The sequence below is a fragment of the Bufo gargarizans genome, chromosome 3 (genome assembly GCF_014858855.1).
Source record: "Bufo gargarizans isolate SCDJY-AF-19 chromosome 3, ASM1485885v1, whole genome shotgun sequence".
NCBI classification, from domain to species: Eukaryota; Metazoa; Chordata; class Amphibia; order Anura; family Bufonidae; genus Bufo; species Bufo gargarizans.
The window spans coordinates 303253301-303271861 of NC_058082.1; the positions used below are offsets into that span (position 1 = coordinate 303253301).

The following is an 18561-nucleotide window of genomic DNA, read 5'->3' on the forward strand; positions in this document are numbered from 1 at the left end:
GATCTCCGGGTAAAAGCATTCAAAGGTTATTACCACATAAAGTGACACAGTGTCACATTTGCAAATTTAGGCTGCTTCAGGAAGGTTAAAACTGGGTGTGTTTGGAAGGGGTTAGATTGCACACACATGTCACTGATTGGCTGTCAAGCCTCCTTCTGCTTGTCTGCTCCAGAACAAGTGAACTAGTCACCCCCCTCCTACCTGTTTGACGTCTGGAGCAGAGACTGTTACAATGAAAAGGCCATTAGTCACATACCTGAGCCTCTATGAGACCTCAATGAGGGATTTGCCCTTCTAGATGCTATAAATCATGCTATTGTTATCATTCTAATTATAAGGATATTTTCACACCACGTTTGCCGTTTGCATTTTTGAATACGTAAATCGACGCTGCAGCGCAAACACCGAGCGAATCCACATTGAGAAAAGCAAGCACCTTTGTGTACTGTAAATTCCAGTAAATAAAAAGTAAAAGTTTTATCTGTAATTACAGGGTCCAAAAGGAGATGTTGGTATTTCTGGAGAACAAGGAATTCCAGGACCCCCGGTAAGTTCTGGAAATTTTCTGTAACTAATTTGCATACATAAAAACCTATTTTACAAACATACTGCATATCTGGATAGTTATCTATAGAGTTGAGCGAACACCTGGATGTTCGGGTTCGAGAAGTTCGGCCGAACATCCCGGAAATGTTCGGGTTCGGGATCCGAACCCGATCCGAACTTCGTCCCGAACCCGAACCCCATTGAAGTCAATGGGGACCCGAACTTTTCGGCACTAAAAAGGCTGTAAAACAGCCCAGGAAAGAGCTAGAGGGCTGCAAAAGGCAGCAACATGTAGGTAAATCCCCTGCAAACAAATGTGGATAGGGAAATGAATTAAAATAAAAATTAAATAAATAAAAATTAACCAAAATCAATTGGAGAGAGGTTCCATAGCAGAGAATCTGGCTTCCCGTCACCCACCACTGGAACAGTCCATTCTCAGATATTTAGGCCCCGGCACCCAGGCAGAGGAGAGAGGTCCCGTAACAGAGAATCTGTCTTCATGTCAGCAGAGAATTAGTCTGCATGTCATAGCAGAGAATGAGGCTTCACGTCAGCCACCACTGCAACAGTCCATTGGCATATATTTAGGCCCAGCACCCAGGCAGAGGAGGGAGGTCCCGTAACAGAGAATCTGTCTTCATGTCAGCAGAGAATTAGTCTGCATGTCATAGCAGAGAATGAGGCTTCACGTCAGCCACCACTGCAACAGTCCATTGGCATATATTTAGGCCCAGCACACACACAGGCAGAGGAGAGAGGTCCCGTAACAGAGAATCTGGCTTCATGTCAGCAGAGAATCAGTCTGCATGTCATAGCAGAGAATGAGGCTTCACGTCAGCCACCACTGCAACAGTCCATTGGCATATATTTAGGCCCAGCACACACACAGGCAGAGGAGAGAGGTCCCGTAACAGAGGATCTGGCTTCATGTCAGCAGAGAATCAGTCTGCATGTCATAGCAGAGAATCAGGCTTCACGTCAGCCACCACTGCAACAGTCCATTGTCATAAATTTAGGCCCAGCACCCAGGCAGAGGAGAGAGGTCCCGTAACAGACAATCTGGCTTCATGTCAGCAGAGAATTAGTCTGCATGTCATAGCAGAGAATGAGGCTTCACGTCAGCCACCACTGCAACAGTCCATTGGCATATATTTAGGCCTAGCACACAGGCAGAGGAGAGAGGTCCCGTAACAGACAATCTGGCTTCATGTCAGCAGAGAATCAGTCTGCATGTCATAGCAGAGAATGAGGCTTCACGTCACCCACCACTGCAACAGTCCATTGGCATATATTTAGGCCTAGCACACAGGCAGAGCAGAGAGGTCCCGTAACAGACAATCTGGCTTCATGACAGCAGAGAATCAGTCTGCATGTCATAGCAGAGAATGAGGCTTCACGTCACCCACCACTGCAACAGTCCATTGGCATATATTTAGGCCTAGCACACAGGCAGAGCAGAGAGGTCCCGTAACAGACGATCTGGCTTCATGTCAGCAGAGAATCAGTCTGCATGTCATAGCAGAGAATGAGGCTTCACGTCAGCCACCACTGCAACAGTCCATTGGCATATATTTAGGCCTAGCACACAGGCAGAGGAGAGAGGTCCCGTAACAGACAATCTGGCTTCATGTCAGCAGAGAATCAGTCTGCATGTCATAGCAGAGAATGAGGCTTCACGTCACCCACCACTGCAACAGTCCATTGGCATATATTTAGGCCCAGCACCCAGGCAGAGGAGGGAGGTCCCGTAACAGAGAATCTGTCTTCATGTCAGCAGAGAATTAGTCTGCATGTCATAGCAGAGAATGAGGCTTCACGTCACCCACCACTGCAACAGTCCATTGGCATATATTTAGGCCTAGCACACAGGCAGAGGAGAGAGGTCCCGTAACAGAGAATCTGTCTTCATGTCAGCAGAGAATTAGTCTGCATGTCATAGCAGAGAATGAGGCTTCACGTCAGCCACCACTGCAACAGTCCATTGGCATATATTTAGGCCCAGCACCCAGGCAGAGGAGGGAGGTCCCGTAACAGAGAATCTGTCTTCATGTCAGCAGAGAATTAGTCTGCATGTCATAGCAGAGAATGAGGCTTCACGTCAGCCACCACTGCAACAGTCCATTGGCATATATTTAGGCCCAGCACCCAGGCAGAGGAGGGAGGTCCCGTAACAGACAATCTGGCTTCATGTCAGCAGAGAATCAGTCTGCATGTCATAGCAGAGAATGAGGCTTCACGTCACCCACCACTGCAACAGTCCATTGGCATATATTTAGGCCCAGCACCCAGGCAGAGGAGGGAGGTCCCGTAACAGAGAATCTGTCTTCATGTCAGCAGAGAATTAGTCTGCATGTCATAGCAGAGAATGAGGCTTCACGTCAGCCACCACTGCAACAGTCCATTGGCATATATTTAGGCCCAGCACCCAGGCAGAGGAGGGAGGTCCCGTAACAGAGAATCTGTCTTCATGTCAGCAGAGAATTAGTCTGCATGTCATAGCAGAGAATGAGGCTTCACGTCAGCCACCACTGCAACAGTCCATTGGCATATATTTAGGCCCAGCACCCAGGCAGAGGAGGGAGGTCCCGTAACAGAGAATCTGTCTTCATGTCAGCAGAGAATTAGTCTGCATGTCATAGCAGAGAATGAGGCTTCACGTCAGCCACCACTGCAACAGTCCATTGGCATATATTTAGGCCCAGCACACACACAGGCAGAGGAGAGAGGTCCCGTAACAGAGAATCTGGCTTCATGTCAGCAGAGAATCAGTCTGCATGTCATAGCAGAGAATGAGGCTTCACGTCAGCCACCACTGCAACAGTCCATTGGCATATATTTAGGCCCAGCACACACACAGGCAGAGGAGAGAGGTCCCGTAACAGAGAATCTGTCTTCATGTCAGCAGAGAATTAGTCTGCATGTCATAGCAGAGAATGAGGCTTCACGTCAGCCACCACTGCAACAGTCCATTGGCATATATTTAGGCCCAGCACACACACAGGCAGAGGAGAGAGGTCCCGTAACAGACAATCTGGCTTCATGTCAGCAGAGAATTAGTCTGCATGTCATAGCAGAGAATGAGGCTTCACGTCAGCCACCACTGCAACAGTCCATTGGCATATATTTAGGCCCAGCACACACACAGGCAGAGGAGAGAGGTCCCGTAACAGAGAATCTGTCTTCATGTCAGCAGAGAATTAGTCTGCATGTCATAGCAGAGAATCAGGCTTCACGTCACCCACCACTGCAACAGTCCATTGGCATATATTTAGGCCCAGCACCCAGGCAGAGGAGGGAGGTCCCGTAACAGAGAATCTGTCTTCATGTCAGCAGAGAATTAGTCTGCATGTCATAGCAGAGAATGAGGCTTCACGTCACCCACCACTGCAACAGTCCATTGGCATATATTTAGGCCTAGCACACAGGCAGAGGAGAGGTTCATTCAACTTTGGGTAGCCTCGCAATATAATGGTAAAATGAAAATAAAAATAGGATTGAATGAGGAAGTGCCCTGGAGTCCAATAATATATGGTTATGGGGAGGTAGTTAATGTCTAATCTGGACAAGGGACGGACAGGTCCTGTGGGATCCATGCCTGGTTCATTTTTATGAACGTCAGCTTGTCCACATTGGCTGTAGACAGGCGGCTGCGTTTGTCTGTAATGACGCCCCCTGCCGTGCTGAATACACGTTCAGACAAAACGCTGGCTGCCGGGCAGGCCAGCACCTCCAAGGCATAAAAGGCTAGCTCTGGCCACGTGGACAATTTAGAGACCCAGAAGTTGAATGGGGCCGAACCATCAGTCAGTACGTGGAGGGGTGTGCACACGTACTGTTCCACCATGTTAGTGAAATGTTGCCTCCTGCTAACACGTTGCGTATCAGGTGGTGGTGCAGTTAGCTGTGGCGTGTTGACAAAAGTTTTCCACATCTCTGCCATGCTAACCCTGCCCTCAGAGGAGCTGGCCGTGACACAGCTGCCTTGGCGACCTCTTGCTCCTCCTCTGCCTTGGCCTTGGGCTTCCACTTGTTCCCCTGTGACATTTGGGAATGCTCTCAGTAGCGCGTCTACCAACGTGCGCTTGTACTCGCGCATCTTCCTATCACGCTCCAGTGCAGGAAGTAAGGTGGGCACATTGTCTTTGTAGCGTGGATCCAGCAGGGTGGCAACCCAGTAGTCCGCACAGGTTAAAATGTGGGCAACTCTGCTGTCGTTGCGCAGGCACTGCAGCATGTAGTCGCTCATGTGTGCCAGGCTGCCCAGGGGTAAGGACAAGCTGTCCTCTGTGGGAGGCGTATCGTCATCGTCCTGCCTTTCCCCCCAGCCACGCACCAGTGATGGACCCGAGCTGCGTTGGGTGCCACCCCGCTGTGACCATGCTTCATCCTCATCCTCCTCCACCTCCTCCTCATCCTCGTCCTCCTCGTCCTCCAGTAGTGGGCCCTGGCTGGCCACATTTGTACCTGGCCTCTGCTGTTGCCAAAAACCTCCCTCTGAGTCACTTCGAAGAGACTGGCCTGAAAGTGCTAAAAATGACCCCTCTTCCTCCTCCTCCTCCTCCTCCTGGGCCACCTCCTCTTCCATCATCGCCCTAAGTGTTTTCTCAAGGAGACATAGAAGTGGTATTGTAACGCTGATAACGGTGTCATCGCCACTGGCCATGTTGGTGGAGTACTCGAAACAGCGCAACAGGGCACACAGGTCTCGCATGGAGGCCCAGTCATTGGTGGTGAAGTGGTGCTGTTCTGTAGTGCGACTGACCCGTGCGTGCTGCAGCTGAAACTCCACTATGGCCTGCTGCTGCTCGCACAGTCTGTCCAGCATGTGCAAGGTGGAGTTCCACCTGGTGGGCACGTCGCATATGAGGCGGTGAGCGGGAAGGCCGAAGTTACGCTGTAGCGCAGACAGGCGAGCAGCAGCAGGATGTGAACGCCGGAAGCGCGAACAGACGGCCCGCACTTTATGCAGCAGCTCTGACATGTCGGGGTAGTTGTGAATGAACTTCTGCACCACCAAATTCAGCACATGCGCCAAGCAAGGGATGTGCGTCAAATTGGCTAGTCCCAGAGCTGCAACGAGATTTCGCCCATTATCACACACCACCAGGCCGGGCTTGAGGCTCACCGGCAGCAACCACTCGTCGGTCTGTTGTTCTATACCCCGCCACAACTCCTGTGCGGTGTGGGGCCTGTCCCCCAAACATATGAGTTTCAGAATGGCCTGCTGACGTTTACCCCGGGCTGTGCTGAAGTTGGTGGTGAAGGTGTGTGGCTGACTGGATGAGCAGGTGGAAGAAGAGGAGGAGGAAGCCGAGAAGGAGGAGGTGGCAACAGGAGGCAAAGAATGTTGCCCTGCGATCCTTGGCGGCGGAAGGACGTGCGCCAAACAGCTCTCCGCCTGGGGCCCAGCTGCCACTACATTTACCCAGTGTGCAGTTAGGGAGATATAGCGTCCCTGGCCTGTGCTTACTGGTCCACGTATCTGTGGTTAGGTGGACCTTGCCACAGATGGCGTTGCGCAGTGCACACTTGATTTTATCGGATACTTGGTTGTGCAGGGAAGGCACGGCTCTCTTGGAGAAGTAGTGCCGGCTGGGAACAACATACTGTGGGACAGCAAGCGACATGAGCTGTTTGAAGCTGTCTGTGTCCACCAGCCTAAATGACAGCATTTCATAGGCCAGTAGTTTAGAAATGCTGGCATTCAGGGCCAGGGATCGAGGGTGGCTAGGTGGGAATTTACGCTTTCTATCAAATGTTTGTGAGATGGAGAGCTGAACGCTGGCGTGTGACATGGTTGAGACGCTTGGTGACGGAGGTGGTGGTGGTGGTGTTGGTGGTACATCCCCTGTTTGCTGGGCGGCAGGTGCCAACGTTCCTCCAGAGGCGGAGGAAGAGGCCGAGGCGGCAGCAGCAGAATAGGCCGAGGCGGCAGCAGCAGAAGAGGTAGCAGGGGGAGCCTGAGTGACTTCCTTGGTTTTAAGGTGTTTACTCCACTGCAGTTCATGCTTTGCATGCAGGTGCCTGGTCATGCAGGTTGTGCTCAGGTTCAGAACGTTAATGCCTCGCTTCAGGCTCTGATGGCACAGCGTGCAAACCACTCGGGTCTTGTCGTCAGCACATTGTTTGAAGAAGTGCCATGCCAGGGAACTCCTTGAAGCTGCCTTTGGGGTGCTCGGTCCCAGATGGCGGCGGTCAGTAGCAGGCGGAGTCTCTTGGCGGCGGGTGTTCTGCTTTTGCCCACTGCTCCCTCTTTTGCTACGCTGTTGGCTCGGTCTCACCACTGCCTCTTCCTCCGAACTGTGAAAGTCAGTGGCACGACCTTCATTCCATGTGGGGTCTAGGACCTCATCGTCCCCTGCATCGTCTTCCACCCAGTCTTGATCCCTGACCTCCTGTTCAGTCTGCACACTGCAGAAAGACGCAGCAGTTGGCACCTGTGTTTCGTCATCATCAGAGACATGCTGAGGTGGTATTCCCATGTCCTCATCATCAGGAAACATAAGTGGTTGTGCGTCAGTGCATTCTATGTCTTTCACCGCTGGGGAAGGGCTAGGTGGATGCCCTTGGGAAACCCTGCCAGCGGAGTCTTCAAACAGCATAAGAGACTGCTGCATAACTTGAGGCTGAGACAGTTTCCCTGGTATGCATGGGGGTGATGTGACAGACTGATGGGGTTGGTTTTCAGGCGCCATCTGTGCGCTTTCTGCAGAAGACTGGGTGGGAGATAATGTGAACGTGCTGGATCCACTGTCGGCCACCCAATTGACTAATGCCTGTACCTGCTCAGGCCTTACCATCCTTAGAACGGCATTGGGCCCCACCATATATCGCTGTAAATTCTGGCGGCTACTGGGACCTGAGGTAGTTGGTACACTAGGACGTGTGGATGTGGCAGAACGGCCACGTCCTCTCCCAGCACCAGAGGGTCCACTAACACCACCACGACCATGTCCACGTCCGCGTCCCTTACTAGATGTTTTTCTCATTGTTATGGTTCACCACAACAACAAATATATTATTTGGCCCAATGTATTGTATTCAAATTCAGCGGGATATAAATTTGAGGCCTAGTATTTAGGCGCTGGGTGACCGGTATGGATTTAGTGACAGAATTAGACTTGGAAATGCACAGAAGCGTGTGTGTGAAGTTATTCTGAATGACCCTATGTGCACCTTCAATATGATCTACCCTTTTAGGGATAGATTTCAAATAGCTCTGATATAGCAGAAACGACTAAATTATGAAATTGCTAAATTGGGAATTGTATTTCAACCCAGAACAAAAAATGTGCTTTGACGGACACTAAATAACTTTCCCAGCCACAACAGGACAGCGGTAACGAGAGATTTAGCGGGATATAAATTTGAGGCCTAGTATTTAGGCGCTGGGTGACAGGTACGGGTTTAGTGACAGAATTAGATTTGGAAATGCACAGTAGCGGGTGTGTGAAGTTATTCTGAATGACCCTATGTGCACCTTGAATATTATATACCCTTTTAGGGATAGATTTCAAATAGCTCTGATATAGCAGAAACCACTAAATTATGAAATTGCTAAATTGGGAATTGTATTTCAACCCAGAACAAGAAATGTGCTTGAACGGACACTAAATAACTCGCCCAGCTACAGCACTAGGGACAGATTTAGCGGGATATAAATTTGAGGCCTAGTATTTAGGCGCTGGGTGACAGGTATGGGTTTAGTGCCAGAATTAGACTTGGAAATACACAGTAGCGGGTGTGTGTGAAGTTATTCTGAATGACCCAATGTGCACCTTGAATATTATATACCCTTTTAGGGATAGATTTCAAATAGCTCTGATATAGCAGAAACCACTAAATTATGAAATTGCTAAATTGGGAATTGTATTTCAACCCAGAACAAGAAATGTGCTTGAACGGACACTAAATAACTCGCCCAGCTACAGCACTAAGGACAGATTTAGCGGGATATAAATTTGAGGCCTAGTATTTAGGCGCTGGGTGACAGGTATGGGTTTAGTGCCAGAATTAGACTTGGAAATACACAGTAGCGGGTGTGTGTGAAGTTATTCTGAATGACCCAATGTGCACCTTGAATATTATATACCCTTTTAGGGATAGATTTCAAATAGCTCTGATATAGCAGAAACCACTAAATTATGAAATTGCTAAATTGGGAATTGTATTTCAACCCAGAACAAGAAATGTGCTTGAACGGACACTAAATAACTCGCCCAGCTACAGCACTAGGGACAGATTTAGCTGGATATAAATTTGAGGCCTAGTATTTAGGCGCTGGGTGACAGGTATGGGTTTAGTGCCAGAATTAGACTTGGAAATACACAGTAGCGGGTGTGTGTGAAGTTATTCTGAATGACCCAATGTGCACCTTGAATATTATATACCCTTTTAGGGATAGATTTCAAATAGCTCTGATATAGCAGAAACCACTAAATTATGAAATTGCTAAATTGGGAATTGTATTTCAACCCAGAACAAGAAATGTGCTTGAACGGACACTAAATAACTCGCCCAGCTACAGCACTAGGGACAGATTTAGCTGGATATAAATTTGAGGCCTAGTATTTAGGCGCTGGGTGACAGGTATGGGTTTAGTGCCAGAATTAGACTTGGAAATACACAGTAGCGGGTGTGTGTGAAGTTATTCTGAATGACCCAATGTGCACCTTGAATATTATATACCCTTTTAGGGATAGATTTCAAATAGCTATGATATAGCAGAAACCACTAAATTATGAAATTGCTAAATTGGGAATTGTATTTCAACCCAGAACAAGAAATGTGCTTGAACGGACACTAAATAACTCGCCCAGCTACAGCACTAGGGACAGATTTAGCTGGATATAAATTTGAGGCCTAGTATTTAGGCGCTGGGTGACAGGTATGGGTTTAGTGCCAGAATTAGACTTGGAAATACACAGTAGCGGGTGTGTGTGAAGTTATTCTGAATGACCCAATGTGCACCTTGAATATTATATACCCTTTTAGGGATAGATTTCAAATAGCTCTGATATAGCAGAAACCACTAAATTATGAAATTGCTAAATTGGGAATTGTATTTCAACCCAGAACAAGAAATGTGCTTGAACGGACACTAAATAACTCGCCCAGCTACAGCACTAGGGACAGATTTAGCGGGATATAAATTTGAGGCCTAGTATTTAGGCGCTGGGTGACAGGTATGGGTTTAGTGCCAGAATTAGACTTGGAAATACACAGTAGCGGGTGTGTGTGAAGTTATTCTGAATGACCCAATGTGCACCTTGAATATTATATACCCTTTTAGGGATAGATTTCAAATAGCTCTGATATAGCAGAAACCACTAAATTATGAAATTGCTAAATTGGGAATTGTATTTCAACCCAGAACAAGAAATGTGCTTGAACGGACACTAAATAACTCGCCCAGCTACAGCACTAGGGACAGATTTAGCTGGATATAAATTTGAGGCCTAGTATTTAGGCGCTGGGTGACAGGTATGGGTTTAGTGCCAGAATTAGACTTGGAAATACACAGTAGCGGGTGTGTGTGAAGTTATTCTGAATGACCCAATGTGCACCTTGAATATTATATACCCTTTTAGGGATAGATTTCAAATAGCTCTGATATAGCAGAAACCACTAAATTATGAAATTGCTAAATTGGGAATTGTATTTCAACCCAGAACAAGAAATGTGCTTGAACGGACACTAAATAACTCGCCCAGCTACAGCACTAGGGACAGATTTAGCGGGATATAAATTTGAGGCCTAGTATTTAGGCGCTGGGTGACAGGTATGGGTTTAGTGCCAGAATTAGACTTGGAAATACACAGTAGCGGGTGTGTGTGAAGTTATTCTGAATGACCCAATGTGCACCTTGAATATTATATACCCTTTTAGGGATAGATTTCAAATAGCTCTGATATAGCAGAAACCACTAAATTATGAAATTGCTAAATTGGGAATTGTATTTCAACCCAGAACAAGAAATGTGCTTGAACGGACACTAAATAACTCGCCCAGCTACAGCACTAGGGACAGATTTAGCGGGATATAAATTTGAGGCCTAGTATTTAGGCGCTGGGTGACAGGTATGGGTTTAGTGCCAGAATTAGACTTGGAAATACACAGTAGCGGGTGTGTGTGAAGTTATTCTGAATGACCCAATGTGCACCTTGAATATTATATACCCTTTTAGGGATAGATTTCAAATAGCTCTGATATAGCAGAAACCACTAAATTATGAAATTGCTAAATTGGGAATTGTATTTCAACCCAGAACAAGAAATGTGCTTGAACGGACACTAAATAACTCGCCCAGCTACAGCACTAGGGACAGATTTAGCGGGATATAAATTTGAGGCCTAGTATTTAGGCGCTGGGTGACAGGTATGGGTTTAGTGCCAGAATTAGACTTGGAAATACACAGTAGCGGGTGTGTGTGAAGTTATTCTGAATGACCCAATGTGCACCTTGAATATTATATACCCTTTTAGGGATAGATTTCAAATAGCTCTGATATAGCAGAAACCACTAAATTATGAAATTGCTAAATTGGGAATTGTATTTCAACCCAGAACAAGAAATGTGCTTGAACGGACACTAAATAACTCGCCCAGCTACAGCACTAAGGACAGATTTAGCGGGATATAAATTTGAGGCCTAGTATTTAGGCGCTGGGTGACCGGTATGGATTTAGTGACAGAATTAGACTGGGATATGGCCAAAAAATAAACAGACTATTGCTGGTTAAATGCACTTGGTGTGACAGCTTCACCCTGATGTAGGCTTTAGCCAAAAAACAACCACACCATTGAGGGTTAAATGCACTTGGTGACAGGCGCAGCTTGCCCCTGATTTAGTATATGGCCAAAAAATGAACAGACTATTGCTGGTTAAATGCACTTGGTGTGACAGCTTCACCCTGATGTAGGCTTTAGCCAAAAAACAACCACACCATTGAGGGTTAAATGCACTTGGTGACAGGCGCAGCTTGCCCCTGATTTAGTATATGGCCAAAAAATGAACAGACTATTGCTGGTTAAATGCACTTGGTGTGACAGCTTCACCCTGATGTAGGCTTTAGCCAAAAAACAACCACACCATTGAGGGTTAAATGCACTTGGTGACAGGCGCAGCTTGCCCCTGATTTTGTATATGGCCAAAAAATGAACAGACTATTGCTGGTTAAATGCACTTGGTGTGACAGCTTCACCCTGATGTAGGCTTTAGCCAAAAAACAACCACACCATTGAGGGTTAAATGCACTTGGTCGCAGCTTGTGCTGGCGCACCACAAGACACAAAATGGCCGCCGATCACCCCAGAAAAATGTGACTGACAAACGGTCTGGGCAGCCTAAAAACAGTGAGCAATTGAGGATCAGCAGCTCAATGATCCACAGCTGCAGATCGATCAGTTAATCAAGTCCTTTGGAGGAGTTAATCTGCCTAATCTCGCCCTACTGTCGCAGCCGCAACCTCTCCCTACGCTAATCAGAGCAGAGTGACGGGCGGCGCTATGTGACTCCAGCTTAAATAGAGGCTGGGTCACATGGTGCTCTGGCCAATCACAGCCATGCCAATAGTAGGCATGGCTGTGATGGCCTCTTGGGGCAAGTAGTATGACGCTTGTTGATTGGCTGCTTTGCAGCCTTTCAAAAAGCGCCAAGAAAGCGTCACAAAAGCGCGAAGAAAGCGACGAACACCGAACCCGAACCCGGACTTTTACGAAAATGTCCGGGTTCGGGTCCGTGTCACGGACACCCCAAAATTCGGTACGAACCCGAACTATACAGTTCGAGTTCGCTCATCCCTAGTTATCTACATATTTAGCACATTTCTATCAAGTAAGGCTTTTTCAAATCTAGCATGTTCCCTGGGAAATGTACCGATGTACTGTACATGCTCAAAGTATCCATGAAGTTAACCAGAGAGAAGCCAAAAGAGTGATCTTTAAGCCTCTGTCTGCACATCATACACTAGTATACTATGTAACAACATTGATGGAATGACATAGTAGATTACACTATCCCATTTAACTGTATTCAGTAGAAAAGATATATGTTATAGGGGACCTGTCACCTCTCCTGGCATGTCTGTTATAACTACTACTTGCATTCCTAATGTAGTAACTATTCTGGAGCATCTATTCTTATGTCTGTATGTTGTGCCATTCCTGTATTATTTCTACTAGAAGTTATGAATGAATTGCTAGCAGTCAGTGCTGCTATTTTCAGACTGTGGAGGTACCACCCCCCCCCCCCCCCAACTGGTTACCTCCCCTCTGTACCCTTACTGCAGACTGCTAGAAATTCATTCATAACTTCTAGTAGAAATAATACAAGAATGGCACAACATACAGACATAAGAATAGGTGCTCCAGAATTGTTATTACATGGGGAAAGCGAGTAGTTACTAAAACTGTCATATTTCTCTTTAAACAAATACTTTCTTTTATCATGCACCCCAATGGGTAAATGCCACTCCATGGCATCCGTTTAATGTATAACACAGCATTCTTGTCAAAGAGAGGCCATAAAAGTGGTCTGAACCGTGCCTTAGTTAACAATAAATACGCTGTTATTGCATATACAAATCCCACAAATTTTAGTTAGGCTATTATGTACTGCAAAAGAACGTTCTTTGAACTATAGGCCTAAATGTCCACAGTGCAAGTCACATCTCTGTTTTTTCACACAGACCATGCTGGAGAAACTCAGGTCATGCACTATTCTAGTCCATGTCTCACGGAACATGCACCTAGAGACCATGGACATACAGACCTCGCTGCATATTAAAAATCGTCCTTGTGTTGTGGCCACAACATGGACGATTTTTAACATGACTGTCTGAATGCCAACTTTAATAGGACTTTTTTATAATGAAAAATATTCCAGTGATGAACATAACACTGGTTTTCATGTGTTTAACGTTTAGAATGAGATTCCCTTGTGTTGCTGGTGTAAACTTATAAACCTCTTTCTAGTGGGATCTCACTAGCCAGAACATGGGGAATGCCTCAACCTCACTATTGGTTATAGCACATTTTTAAATGTATCTAGATGTTTCTGTACTGTAAGTCCTTCCACCACTGGTCAACGCTTATTGTGGTTATTCTGGCTGAGATGGGACAACCCCTTTAATAATAAATGCCCAAAATGTGTATAATGTTACTCTATTAAATGGATTACATGTTGAGGACAATATACAGTATTACACAATTTAAAGGGGTTGTCCAGCTTTTACTAAGTGATGGTCTATCTGCGGTTAGCTTATTGACAGGGGTCTGACACCCTGCACTCCCATTAATCAGCTGTTTGGGTGTAACTGTGATGCAAAACAAAAACCCCAAAAGAAGGGAGGAGGTAGGGAGATAAAACTTAACTATTACTGGTAAATAATACTAAAAGGTACTCTGCACCATAGTATGACATACACAAACACAAAAAACTCGATTCAATAACATGTCCAAAATAGCATACCGGTTAGGGACCATTCAGACGGCCGTACTGCTTTGCGGATACGCAAAACATGGATACCGGCCATGTTCGTTCCGCAATAGAAAATGCCTATTCCGGTTCGCAAAAAGAATAGGACACGTTCTATCTTTTCTGCGGAGCTGTGGAACAGAACCACTGATGTGGACAGCACATGGTGTGCTGTCTGCATCTTCTGCAACCCCATTGAAATGAATAGGTTCGCACTCGTTCCGCAAAATTGAGAGCACCCACCCCTACCAGGTCCTAAACCGACAGTATCCCTAGTAAAACCCTAATGGAAAATCCCGACGCGCCTTCACGGGGCTGTCTAGTTTAAGTGCCAACTTCCAGTGACAGAGCTACATCCAAACAGCTGATGGACAGGGTTGCAGGGTGTCAGACCCTTTTCAATCAGATCGTGATGGCCTATCCTGAGAATACGCCATCACTTAGTAATGGCTGGACAACACCTTTAAATCACACTACTTTTTGGCAATGTGTATAGCTGATGTGCCACAGTGCGACAAATGTTGACCATTGTAGTAATACAAATTTTTAGGCTGCTGTCAGACCCCTGGAGAGTTGGTGAGATGGTTCCAACTCAGGTTTCTCCCCTTTCATTTTCTCCATTTTGTTCTCAAAAGATTTCAGTTGCATTTGTCACCCAGAAAAGTATGCTTAGGTCTGTCTTATATAACTCTTTAAATCTGATGGACCTATTGTGATTTATTATGGAAAAATGATCTTAACTGGTCTGTGAAACAAGTCCTGATATAATTAATCATGACATATCATAACAGATAATGTAAAACATGGAAACCATGACATCACTGAGAACAGAGCTAAATAACCATGACTTTTTTTGTGGACAGAAGTAAAACACTAGCATTTTTTTCCCCATAAATATGTATCATCATAAAGATATACTCATATAGACTTAGATTATTCTAGTTTATTTTTTAACTTATTCTTTTTTTTAAATCCATTTTATTACAGGGCCCACAGGGTATCCGTGGTTTTCCAGGAATGACTGGACCCAAAGGAGAAACAGTAAGTGATTCATATGGCCAGAAGCTACCTTTGATTGAGCACAGTAGTTACATGCTCCCTGTGCTGGATTTTGTGGTGGATGGATGGCTACACACTTTAAAATGCAATTCCCCTAGTCCTAGTTCCTGTTGTATGATGGGGTCATCATTGAAGACTGAAAACAGTGTTGTCATGACACTTTTTAGAAGTAAAAGAATGCCAGAAGGCTGCAAGATCTTCCAAAAGAGTATTAGTCCATACATCTTTTTTATCCTGCTTGGGCTTCTTCATATCATAAACAGAAGTGTCAAACAGTTCAATCTTCTGTGTGCCCATGCATGTTTCATGTGTCAGTGAAATTGAGGATCTTGAGAATGAGGTAGAACCAGGCATGGGATTCAGCCAGTTTTCCAGATCCAGTTGTTAAAATTACAACTGGATCGGAGGACAGTGTTACCGGCTGAGTCCCAATCTGGTGCTCTGGCGGTGGCAAAACAGCTGGAGATGTTTACTTCCATTGCTTTGCGCCGCTGATAGTTTAGCTCCTTAGTTGGGTGGTATATGTGTGTAGTGTGTATATGGTGTATTCATGTATGTCTACCATGTATATGGTGTATTTATGTGTATGTATGTTGCATATATATGGTGTATGTATATGTAAACATGTGTCGTGATGCCGCATGTCCTCCGTTGAGTAGGGAACCTGTTGGGTAGAACATTTAAAGTATAAATTGGTGGAATATTATACACATAAGCCTCCAGTTCCTATAGAAGTTGATCATTTGTCAAAACTTGAAAACCTAGCAATACTGATTTGGATGAGATGTATCTTTCACATTTACCTATCCTGTTCAATACTTTTCAATATGGTACCGCTAAATCAAAGCTACGGTGTATCGGTTTTTAGACTACCGGTTCTAGACTAGAACTTTGAAAATATAAAGCAGTGTATTTGAGATGAAAAACGGAAAGGGGGCAGTAACTTAAAGATACATTTGTACTCAGGCAAAACAACGGTCAAGCAATATTGCTCCCTAAATGACATCCACTGTCAGCACCCATTTTGGTTTTTAACATATTTGAAAATAGTGAGTTATGAAATGTCACACAAAATTATGTTTTGGTAACTTGAGGGATGCCCATCATGCTAAGGATGGTAATAAAAGTGCACTGTGTGGAGACATGTGTAAGCATTGTTATACAGTATGGAGATTGATTCTAACAGAGAATTCTATCCTGTCAATTTACCAGGGACCCACCGGATATAAGGGGATGATCGGATCAGTAGGTGCAGCAGGGAAGCCTGTAAGTTGATATACGGCACCGTTCTTTCCTTCCTCACCTCTATATATTGTACAGTTTGGTATATTAATAGTGTGTTCTGTATTTGACAGGACAGTATAACTTTATGCATGATTTCTCCAGGTTTCCATACACATGCAGAACATTGCATTTCATTCCATCAGAGGACACAGGGGTGAAATCCCACATCCTGTTAGTGCGGATTTCTCAGTCCTCATTACAGAATTCCCTGGAGAGAATGAGTGTTTAATTAAACTGCACTTAGGGTGGTTATTATCTTTAATGAGCCTGGCTTTGCAAAGTCTTTTCTTCTCTATGTCTGTTTCAGGGCGAGGAGGGGCCAAAGGGGCCTCCAGGAGAGCCTGGTGAGAAAGGAGATAGGGTGAGTCAAACTTGTTTCATCTTCTATTTAATATTAAAATATGACTACTTAATTTTAGGCATACTTTCGCTGTAGAATTCACTGAAGTCTTTTTAAAGGGGAGCTGCACTGAATTTCTGTGTCTCCACTATACATTTAAGAGCAAAGTATATTCATTTTAACACACTCCTATTTCCCTTTATCATGCACAGTAGCCTGGGACAGGGAAGAAATTAGTTAGTGTTAGGTCAGGGAACATTACGGTACAAGTTGTTCTTTAAATATATTATACAGTAGCCTATGAGCTATACAGTAGTGTTTGTACATGAGTATAATCCATGTTAATATTGAAAATAATAACCAAGCCCACAATACATTCATTCATCTTTATATGAGCAGATCAATGATGAGGTTTAACACTGACAAATGTAAGCTTATGCACACGGGAAGGAATAATGCAAGTCACCCGTACATACTAAATGGTAAAACACTGGGTAACACTGATATGTAAAAGGACTTAGGAATTTTAGTGAACAGCAAACTGTAAGCTGTAGAAACCAGTTTCAGGCAGCTGCTGCCAAGGCCGGTAAGATAATGGGTTGCATCAAAAGGGGCATAGATGCCCGTGATGAGAACATAGTCCTACCACTTTACAAATCACTGGTCAGACCACACATGGAGTACTGTGTACAGTTCTGGGCTCCTGTGAACAAGGCAGACATAGCAGAGCTGGAGTGGGTTCAGGGGACGGCAACTAAAGTAATAACTGGAATGGGGCAACTACAATACCCTGAAAGATTATCAAAATTAGGTTTATTCACTTTAGAAAAAAGGTGACAGAGGGGAGATCTAATAACTATGTATAAATATATCAGGGGTCAGTACAGAGATCTCTGCCATCATCTATTTATCCCCAGGACTGTGATGAGGGGATATCCTTTGCATCAAGAGGAAAGAATACAGGCTTAAAAGTTATATCCTATCTACAGGATCATAAATGTCCAATAGGCTCGAGGAGCCCATTTCTGCTTGCTGGCAGGAGTGGAGAGGAGGCTACTCTCCTTTAACTGGTATGGGACTTCCAAAGATAGCCAAGTGCTCTTACTTGACTTTTTTTTGGAAGTCTCATGGTACAAAGGAAACTGAAAATTCTTCCCTATCCTATATTGACAACGTATCTGTAACCAAATCTCTGTAGATTCCTTTAAAGTGTATATTACCGGTATATTCCAGTTCTGTACTTCTAGTTTGTTTCCATCTGTGTGCTTGTTAAGTCATCAATACATTTTTTTTGCAGGGTGCTCGGGGAGTTATTGGACAGTTTGGAGCAATGGGACCAAAAGGAAACAACGTAAGTTTGTTGAAAGCAGCAAGTGAAAAGGGAATTCCTCCATCATAGTCAATAGGAAATAGAGGAAGAGCATTATCTACTACTCTTTTTTGGGCACTGCCACTTCTGTGTTTCAAGCCCCATTAGTTTATTTTATAGTTAGGTTCTACCAGTTGTAGACATTTGTTACTATTTAAAAAGGCTCTCTATCTGCCACCTACAGGGCCTACCTGGTATTGACGGCAAGGATGGTACCCCAGGTGTTCCTGGATTAAAGGTGGGTAATTATTAATTCTTTCTTTTTGTATTTATATCACAATTCTTTCTTTTATGTATTCCATTTTATGTATTCCATAATTCTTCTTTCTCTCATGTCTAGGGTAGCCCTGGCCAAAATGGCATCCATGGTTCTCCTGGCCATCAAGGGTTACCAGTAAGTAGCTTGCCCCCAAAAACATATTTCTGGAAATTATTTAAAATTTCTGTATATGTTACAAATATTTTCCTTGTTTACTGTAAGAAA

General features: G+C 44.9%; 1 protein-coding gene across 1 annotated transcript in view; it reads left to right on the forward strand.

Moving 5' to 3' along the window:
• Positions 1-18561, forward strand: part of COL9A2 (collagen type IX alpha 2 chain) — a 50129-nt gene that overhangs the window by 16475 nt on the left and 15093 nt on the right. The window contains exons 11-17 of the mRNA XM_044285629.1: positions 494-547; positions 15013-15066; positions 16297-16350; positions 16676-16729; positions 18006-18059; positions 18262-18315; positions 18418-18471. Coding sequence (XP_044141564.1) covers positions 494-547; positions 15013-15066; positions 16297-16350; positions 16676-16729; positions 18006-18059; positions 18262-18315; positions 18418-18471 — 378 coding nt within the window. The remainder of the gene's footprint in view (positions 1-493; positions 548-15012; positions 15067-16296; positions 16351-16675; positions 16730-18005; positions 18060-18261; positions 18316-18417; positions 18472-18561) is intronic.